An 8,515-nucleotide genomic window follows, 5' to 3' on the forward strand; every position below is an offset into this window, starting at 1 on the left:
TGCCTTCCAACACACAGGCCTCTCCATCCTAAACAAACAGAAACGTGTGCCTGCTCCTCTGAGAGCCGTGTCCTCCGTTGTAAAATGCAGGTAACAATCCGGCGTGTGTGTGGGGGACTGCCTACCCCAGGGTAGGGCCCACAGGCCTTCCCAGCTTTCCCTCCCACCTTGGCGGGCAGCCCTTGGCCACTCCTACCCCCTTGCCTGCTTTCCACAGGGGCACTAGAGGGACTGGTCTGATTTGAGGCTCTGTGCAAAGCGAGCCCAGCCTCTTCCTCCAGGAAGAGGCCCCTTCCTGTGGCTGTGGCCCCTTCCTGTGGCCCCTTCCTGTGGCTGGCTTGAACCTCAGGAACTTGGGGTCCACAGCCCCCTTCAGGAAATGCAGAGCTTCTGCTGGGCAGAGTGACTTCCAGGCCACCTTTCCTGCGCCCACCCTGAGGACCACACAGGCTGTGACCGGGGGCCCTTTCTGGAGGGGACGTTTGGTTTTTGTGGCAGGAACTTCCAAACTGAGGCCAAAGGAGGAGAGTCCAACTTCACCTTTGGCCCCCCTTTCCTCCCCTTTTTTGGGTCTTCTTTAACTGCAACGGGGCGGGACCTCCTCCGTAGTCCTTGGGGCTGAACTGGCCCCGTGGCCCCGCCCATCCCCACCTCCACCCGTGGGCGGTCCCGGCCCACGCTGGAAGGTCCTTAAGCCCGGGCGGCCCGCGGGACCGGTGGAGACCCATGGAGCCGCGGACGATGGCAGGACAGACGGGGGCAGACACGGGGTTGGCCGAGCCCGGGGCCCTGTGCGCACAACAGGGCCACCGCACCTATGCTCGCCGCTGGGTGCTCCTGCTCATGGTCAGCCTGGTCAGCTGCTCCAACGCCATGGTAGGGGCGGGGACAAGGACAGGGGGCTCCGGGACCCTTGGTCGCCTCGGACCAGCTGGGTTTCGTTTACCTGTGGCCACAGCCCGAGGTGCCAGGTGCTGGCTGGGGCTGGGGCCAGGGGGTGCCTTCTGGGGGAAGCTAGGGGTTGTAGGCACTGGGGGAACTGTCTGTCCTGGAGGTGTCGGGGCCCAGGGCACAGAGCAGGAGGGCTGGGTGCCCAGGGGGATCTGCCAGTCATGGAGTCCCAGCCCTTCCCAGCCTTCAGTGGCTCCAGCCAGTGGCCTGGGTCCCTCTCCCCCAGCCAGCCACATACAGGTGGCCCTGCGGTGGCCCTCCCTCCCTCCACGCCTCCCAGCCCCAGGACAGCAGGCACAGAGCAGAGGTGGGCTTGGAGCCGCACTCTCCTCCATCTGACTCTGAGTGAGGGGCAGCTCCTGGGCTGGGCTGGGCTCCATCCTGCCCCACCCCCTTCCCGTGCCGCAGCTGCAGCCTTCCCCCCCACCCCCTCATCAACCATTCCAGGGAGCCTCAGGAACTGGTTGGGCAGTATCTGGGCAATGTGCAATGAACAGCTAGAGTTGGCAGCAGGACCCACAGCTCAGGGAGGCGCCGGGTCACGGGGATGGTCAGGAAGCTCAGGGTCAGGAGCAGGAGCCGCTCTTAGGCCTGGGTCAGGGTTCTTCCAGGTGGACCCCAAGGCCTCTCCCCTCCTCCTTTGCTGGCTGGGTATGGAGAACCAGCTCCTGGATGAGACAGGCCTGGGATCTGCTGGATGGGCCTGGGGGCTGCCTGCTGCCCATGGATGCCGGCACACGCCGTAACTCACTGCCGTGGCTTGGCGTCCTGGTCCACTGTGTCCAGGCACTGGGGAAGCCATAACTGACTTTGGGTGGAGCGTCTGAGGGTGCAGCTGGTTCAATGGTCCGAGAGTCAGTAGGTGTCCTGGGTGTGGGGCATTCCTTGGACGGTCAAGGGCCTCCTACTGCAGTTCTTCACCGTTGTAGCAATACCCACAAGTCATGATGGAGCACACAGAAATCTCACTCTGACACCAAGAGTCGTCATGGTCCCTGCCTGGGTCACCACAGTGAGCTGTGAGCACCATGTTCACTCCAGCCAAGTGCCCTTGAGGCTGGAGTTACTCATCTGCAGCCAGTGACCAGGGCTCCCGGGTTCCAGCGGGCAGTGTAAGGGGCGGGCGGAGCAGAGCTTGGGTCAACATCCACCCCAGAAGGCAGCCAACCCCAGTGCTCTGGATGAGACTCAAAGGACCCAAGGGGGTGAGCGAGGGCAGGGTCGAGGCTGGGAGAGGAGGAAGGGAGTTGGACAGATCGTCCTCCCACGTTGCCCCGCACGCTTCAGACGCATCTCTGCTCAGTGAGTCAGCTGTGGGCCTCATTCAGGCCCCCGAGGAAGCAGGACAGGGCTGAGGCTGGAGTGGCAGGCTTGGCTCTGCAGGGCAGGCTTTGTCAGCGGACGCCTGGCTTTCTCTCCCTGGGCTCGGCCAGGCAGCCATCAGCTGGACTTGGGGAGCTCGTTCTGTGCCTGGGAGATCTGCCCCTGGCCCTGTCCTGCGGAAAAAGGAAGACAAGGTGGCTGTTGCCCAAGCTCCCTGTCGTGTCCCGTGGGCTGAGTCAGACCTTGTCCGGGCGGAGCCTGGGTCTGGCTGCTCTGCCGGAGGGTGTGGCCTGGAGCTCGGTGGACTCATGGAAGTTGACCTTGAGTGACACAGCCTCCTCAGGGCCCACGCATGGATACCTTCCTCCCTCCTGTGGTGAGCCCTGGTGACCGGCTCCACTTTGACCTCCCCTCAGGGATGAGCCAGTTTCACCTCCTCTAGGAAGCCTCCCCCTCGGCCGCAGTGCGCACTAGTGCTGTGTGCCAGACGTCTGCGGGGTGGAGAGCCCTAGCACCTGATAATGCCTGCGGGGTGGGGAATGGCATCCACTCTGTCAACATTCTGCCCAAACCCCTGGGCCTTCTGGGAGGGAAGGTCGGGCTGGCTTTGGGTGGGGCTGGCCTGCAATCCCAGAGGTCCTAGCTGAGACCCTGTCATGCCCACCTTTCCCCGGCCTGCCTTGGAGCCCCAGGTCTGGTCTGGGTGGGGCTCGTGGTCCTGTGGGCTCTGGCCAGGTCCTTGGCCTCAGTGTCTGTCCCTCAGGCTGGTCCCCGGTCAGGGCATGCTTTCTGACCCTGCGCTGGGTGCCCTCCCTCGGGGAAGGCAGGGTGACGCTCTCTTTGAGCAGGAGGGCCCTGTGTCTAGCTTGCTGGATCCCCTCGGCCTCACAGGCCTGCTGGCACTCTAGCTCCCTCAGGCTGGCTGGGGCCAGAGCATGTAGATCCGGAGTCTGTGGCTCTGCGCTGACTCCCACCTGGCCCCTGCAGCTGTGGCTCAGCTTTGCACCTGTGGCTGACATCATTGCCGAGCACTTCGTCCTGTCCATGGCGCAGATCAGCTGGCTGTCACTGGTCTATCTCGTGGTATCCGCCCTGTTTGGCCTGGCGGCCATCTGGGTCCTGGACTCCGTCGGGCTCCGTGGGGCGGTGAGTCAGACCCCACACCATGGCCTGCTCTGGGACAGGGTGAAGGCCCCTGCATTTGGGTACGAGAGTCAAGGCCTCCTCCCCAGACCAGGGCCCATCAGTCCCAACAGCTGGGGACCCAGCAGAGCTGTTGGGGTGGCGGCGGTGGGAAGTGCAGGTGCTGGGAGGACGTGGCGGGCACCTGGGTCAGCGGCAGCAATCCTGACCCTGTCCCTGATGCCCTCCTCGCAGACCATCCTGGGCGCGTGGCTGAACTTTGCTGGAAGTGTGCTACGCATCATGCCCTGCGTGGTTGTTGGGACCCAAAACCCATTTGCCTTCCTCATGGGTAGCCAGAGCCTCTGTGCCCTTGCCCAGAGCCTGGTCATCTTCTCTCCAGCCAAGGTGGCTGCCTTGTGGTTCCCACAGCACCAGCGAGCCACGGCCAACATGCTCGCCACCATATGTGAGTTCCAGGGAGGGAGGCCACCTGCCTGGGCTCGCCCTGGGGTCTCTTCTGGCTCCACGCACAGATACTCGGTTCCCTGGGCTCTCTGGCTAGGGTGGAGGAGCTGGGGCCCAGAAGGTTCTGCCTGTGGGCTGGAGATGAAGCCGGGCCACAGCCGAGCTGACATATTTCCCTGTGCATCCGCCCACCCAGCGAACCCCCTGGGCGTCCTTGTGGCCAACGTGCTGTCCCCTGCGCTGGTCAAGGAGGGCGAGGACATTCCGTTAATGGTGAGGGGTCATGAGGTGCCCGTGCCTGGCCTGTGTGGTGTGTGCGCATGCATGTCTGTGTGTTCCTGAGCCCAAGCATGTCCGTGTTCCTATGCCTGTGTGTGATTCCTCCCGCCCCGTCCCCCAAGAAGGAGTCAGCCTGTCGCCCAGGCTGGACTGCCGTGGCGCAATCTTGCTTCACTGCAACCTCCACCACCTGGGTTTAAGCAATTCCCCGCCTCATCCTCTGGAGTAGCTGGGACTACAGGCGTGCGCCACCATGCTCAGCTAATGGTTTTTTTTTTTTTTTTTTTTGTATTTTTGGTAGAGTTGGGTGGGGTTTCACCATGTTGGCCAGGCTGGTCTCGAACACCTGACCTCATGATCCTTCTATCTCGGCTTCCCAAAGTGGGATTACAGGTGTGAGCCACTGTGCCCGGCCAGTGCGTGATGTTTCTATGCATGCCTATGTGTATCGAGTGTGTGTGGTGTGTGCGGTGCGTGTCTCTGTTCCTGTGCCCATGTGTGTTGTGTGTGCCTGTGTGTGCTCGTGCATGTGCATCGGGTGTGTGTGGTGTGTCTGTGCTTGTGGGTATGTACTGAGGGTGAGCGTGTGTGCATGTGTGCCTCTGCACCCATTGCTGTCCGTGTGTTGAGCCCCGTCACGGGCTGTGCAGCTGACAGTGAGATGAGTCTGGAGCCTGGGGGTGCTGGGCTAACGTCAGCCAGGAGGGTGTCACTGGTGAGGGATGTGTTGACAGCCAGGGCTCCCTATCAGCCCCTGAAGCAGACGAGGATGAGGTCGAGCAAGCCCCTCCCAGCCTGGGCCTCGCAGAGGGTGGCTGCGGATCAGAGGTTGGGAGGCAGCCAGTGGTGGGGCAGGAGGAGCTAAGAGGTGGCACCTGGGGCAGGCAGGGCTGCGGCGTGTGTGGGTGCCAGTGTGCATGGTCTCCCTGTGTGCACACACACACCCCTCCCCAGCTCGGTGTCTACGCCATCCCTGCCGGCGTTGTCTGCCTGCTGTCCACCATCTGCCTCTGGGAGAGCATGCCCCCCACCCCGCCCTCTGCTGGGGCTGCCAGCTCCACCTCAGAGAAGTTCCTGGATGGGCTCAAGCTGGTCAGTGCTGTGGGATCCCGGGGTAGGGTGGATTTGGGGGTTGGGGCGAGAGGCTGAGGAGGGGACGCGTTTGGGAAGGGCCCCCGCGGCTCCAGGGCTGAGACACTCTTTCCCCGAAGCTGGTGCAGAATAAGGCCTATGTCATCCTGGCTGTGTGCTTCGGGGGATGCATCGGGATCTCCTGCAGCTTCTCAACCCTCCTGCAGCAGATCCTCTGTGCAAGCGGCTACTTCAGTGTGAGCCCTGGCCCCACCCATGGGGGTTCTGCCTCACCCACCCCATATGGCCACAGAGTCACTGCTGCCTCCGGAGTGCTCCATGTCCGACCCTGGCGGGGGCCACATTGACGCCCTTCTGTGCTGTGGGCCCTCCCGAGATGCCTTGGGCGACATTATGTCCACAGGCGGTGGAGGTGGTGGGTACAGCTGCAGCGAGGTGGTGCAGCTGTGGGATGGAGTGGAGGGACTGACGGTGCATGGTTGGGAAGATGGGGCCCCAGGGCTCCCAGTGCCCCTTCCCAGCAAGGCCCGCCCCTGCGAGTCTGCAGGACAGGGCCATCTTCTGGTATCCAGACGTGCCGCAGGGAGGGCCTTGCTCTGCTCACACATTCTGAGCTGGCCCTCTGCCCTCTGGGATCAGTGCCCGGTGTAGGATTGGGGGCATGTTTCCACGTTTGCCAGGGCCACAGGCACCACGGCCCTGTGGGGCCTCTGTGGCGACAGGCTCTTCCTTTCAGTGATTGCTTTGCTCTGGGGTGGGGTGGGGAACATAGGGCAGGAAACCCTACCCCGCAGGCAGCCAGCGGTGCGGCTGGAACCTGTGTTGCTGTGTCTGGGCCTTGGGCACAGCACACGGCCCTACCCTGAGCCCCCTGCCCTGATGCTGTGCACCTATGATAATGGCAGCCTCTCGGGGCCCTGGCCTCTCCTCGCCTCCTCCAGGAGTTTTCTGGCCTCTGTGGAGCTCTCTTCATGGCATTTGGGATCCTGGGGGCGCTGGCTCTCGGCCCCTACGTGGACCGGACCAAGCACTTCACTGAGGCCACCAAGATCGGCCTGTGCCTGGTCTCTCTGGCCTGCATGGCCTTTGCCCTGGTGAGGGTCTCCTCAAGCCAAGACCGCCCTGCAGGGGTGGGTGGGTGGTGAGACCCGGAGAGGGCAGTTGGCAGCTTGGCTGGAACAGAAGTCTGGACTGTCTCATGCCCGGCCTCTGCCAGCCAGGGTGGCCCCTGGGTGGGATGGGTTCTCCCACCCCGTGCCCCGTGTCCCATGAAACCAGGTCCAATTCTGACCGCCACCCCCTCCACCTGTCTGCCTGCCATTCCACTGCTCCCACGTGTCCCTCCTGCAGGGACAGATCTTTGCCTTGGCCACCACCTGCTCGCTCCTTGGACTCTTTGGCTTCTCGGTGACCCCCGTGGCCATGGAGTTGGCAGTCGAGTGTTCCTTCCCCGTGGGGGAGGGGGCTGCCGTAGGCCTGATCTTTGTGCTGGGGTGAGTATCCATCTGCCCCTGCTGCACCCCAGAGATACTCCCCTTGCTCCACCCCTACACCCCTGGGGTTGCACCGTGTGGTCCAGGCCCCTTTTCGGGGAGGTGGGAACCTGCCTGCTCTGGCAAGAGCTGAGCAGGTTCTGAGCGCCTGCTGTGTGCAGGCTGGGCCAGCTGATAGGGCCCGTGACCGAAGCTGAGTGCTGCCTTCAGGAGGGTGGTGGCAAAAGGGACAGCACTGATGTCAACACTTCCCAAGGTGACACCCGGCTCCAAGGGGATGGGCAGTGCAGCGGGGGCTGAGGGCCACGTGTGTCTAGGCACGCCGAGGGAATACTCATCATGCTGGCGATGATGGCACTGACTGTGCAATGCTCGGAGCGGTCCTTCGCCACCTGCCAGCAGGGGGAGGATCCACTTGACTGGACAGGTGAGCACCACATGGAGAGTTCCCGGGGAACAGGACAGGTGAACCCCATGTGGGGAGTTCCCTGGAGCAGGACAGATGAACCCTATGTGGGGAGCCCTAGAGAGCAGGACAGGTGAGCCCCACGCAGGGAGTCCCTGGGCAACAGGACAGGTGAGCCAGGACAGGTGTGGCCAAGATCAGAGGTGGGTTGGCACACCCATATCCCAGACCCCATGCTGGTGACCTCTCTCAGGACCTGGGTCTGCAAACACTCCCTCAGGGCTGTCAAGAACTGGGAGTGGGCTCTGTCTGGGGTCACTCTGTGGTCAAGGGTAGTGGTGTCACCATAGGCCAGCGTCTGGCTCTGCCCATCTGTGGCCCCGGGGCTTGGCTGTGGGGACAGCTGTGCTATGTGTCCCCAGTGTCTGTGCTGCTGATGGCCGGCCTGTGCAACCTCTTCAGCTGCATCCTGGTACTCTTCTTCCACACCTCATACCGGCGCCTGCAGGCAGAGTCTGGCAAGCCCTCCTCCACCCAGAACGCGTGCGCAGGCGCCAAGGACCAGGAGTCCCCGCCGTAAACTACCCCTTGAGGCCCCAGCATGGCGCTCCCAGCTTGGAAGCTCAGGGCCAGCTCATTTCTGGAGCCGCTTCTCTGGGCCCTGCCTCCTCCTCCCAGAGCCCCAAGATGCAGAGACTGACCAGGGACGTGTGGTGAAGGGGAGGCAGGGTCGGGTCACCCGGGCTGTGCCCACCACGCCAGACAGCTGGGCGCAGGGACCCAAGGCGTTCGGCGCACTCAGGGCCTGCGGAGAGCCCCTGGGCCCGAGACTGATGCGCGGCTGAGCGAGAGGGCTACTGCTGTGTGGACCCGGACCAGGCAGGGCGGCCGTGGGCGGTGCAGACTCAAGGTGGGGTGTGGACTGAGGGGGAGCGGGAAGGGCTGGGGTCCTGGGGCCCAGCAGGGCGACTCCGGAGTGCACGGCGGGGGGCCTCGCTAGAGGAACCCAGAGGGCCCCGGAGCCCCCACCCTGTCTGCTGCCGAGCGACCCCTCGCGCGCAGGGCCCAGCAGCCACGGACGCGCCCTCCCGCCCCGGCGGACTCGCAGGCAGGGTCCTAGCGTCCAGGTTTATTGACCAGGCCGGGCCTCACCCCTCCTTTTCCTCCCCGTGGGTGATCACGTAGCTCAGCGCCTTGTAGTCCAGGTTGCCCGCGGCATCGATGGAGGCGAACTGGAACATCTGGTCCACCTGCAGGCGGGGGCGAAAGGGCCCCCTGCGGGCTCCGGGAGCGAAATACAAACGCGTACCTGCAGCGGTCCCGGGTGTGGTTTCTGCGCCAGGGGAGAGGGAGCGGGGAGGGGCGGGGGCGGGGATGGGGG

General features: G+C 63.9%; 2 protein-coding genes across 9 annotated transcripts in view; one reads left to right on the forward strand and one right to left on the reverse strand.

The window, feature by feature from the left end:
* The first annotated feature begins 405 nt into the window (after positions 1 to 405).
* Positions 406 to 8,448, forward strand: SLC49A3 (solute carrier family 49 member 3). Of its 6 annotated transcripts, none has more exons than XR_004228897.1 (10): positions 406 to 876; positions 3,262 to 3,420; positions 3,652 to 3,865; positions 4,061 to 4,137; positions 5,098 to 5,235; positions 5,355 to 5,471; positions 6,177 to 6,329; positions 6,586 to 6,728; positions 6,890 to 7,155; positions 7,597 to 7,624. XR_004228897.1 is itself a non-coding variant. In XM_023206725.2 (10 exons), exons 1-10 carry the CDS (start codon positions 727 to 729, stop codon positions 7,977 to 7,979), a joined length of 1,644 nt encoding a protein of 547 aa, XP_023062493.1. In that variant the 5' UTR covers positions 406 to 726; the 3' UTR covers positions 7,980 to 8,448. The 6 variants fall into 6 exon arrangements, 3 of the variants coding, with proteins under 3 accessions (XP_023062493.1, XP_023062495.1, XP_023062494.1); XR_002730550.2 differs by lacking the exon at positions 7,597 to 7,624 and adding an exon at positions 7,557 to 7,594; XR_002730551.2 differs by lacking the exon at positions 7,597 to 7,624 and adding an exon at positions 7,557 to 7,594 and having other exon boundaries at positions 6,985 to 7,155.
* MYL5 (myosin light chain 5) overlaps positions 8,246 to 8,515 on the reverse strand; it is a 12,875-nt gene continuing 12,605 nt past the window's right edge. For all 3 annotated transcript variants that reach the window (XM_026449205.2, XM_023206729.3, XM_023206728.2), the window contains one exon: positions 8,246 to 8,384. In XM_026449205.2, coding sequence (XP_026304990.1) covers positions 8,283 to 8,384 — 102 coding nt within the window. In that variant the 3' untranslated portion in view covers positions 8,246 to 8,282. The remainder of the gene's footprint in view (positions 8,385 to 8,515) is intronic.

Source organism: Piliocolobus tephrosceles, chromosome 3 (genome assembly GCF_002776525.5).
Source record: "Piliocolobus tephrosceles isolate RC106 chromosome 3, ASM277652v3, whole genome shotgun sequence".
In the NCBI taxonomy this organism is placed as follows: Eukaryota; Metazoa; Chordata; class Mammalia; order Primates; family Cercopithecidae; genus Piliocolobus; species Piliocolobus tephrosceles.

What these genes read in the sequence shown, in the direction of transcription:
- SLC49A3 (XM_023206725.2), top strand. Translation starts at nt 727, where the DNA reads ATGGAGCCGCGGACGATGGCAGGACAGACGGGGGCAGACACGGGGTTG. An exon ending in CCGTCGGGCTCCGTGGGGCG is followed by an intron (nt 3,421 to 3,651) that starts GTGAGTCAGACC and finishes CCCTCCTCGCAG; the next exon opens with ACCATCCTGGGCGCGTGGCT. An exon ending in GGATCCACTTGACTGGACAG is followed by an intron (nt 7,156 to 7,596) that starts GTGAGCACCACA and finishes CAACCTCTTCAG; the next exon opens with CTGCATCCTGGTACTCTTCT.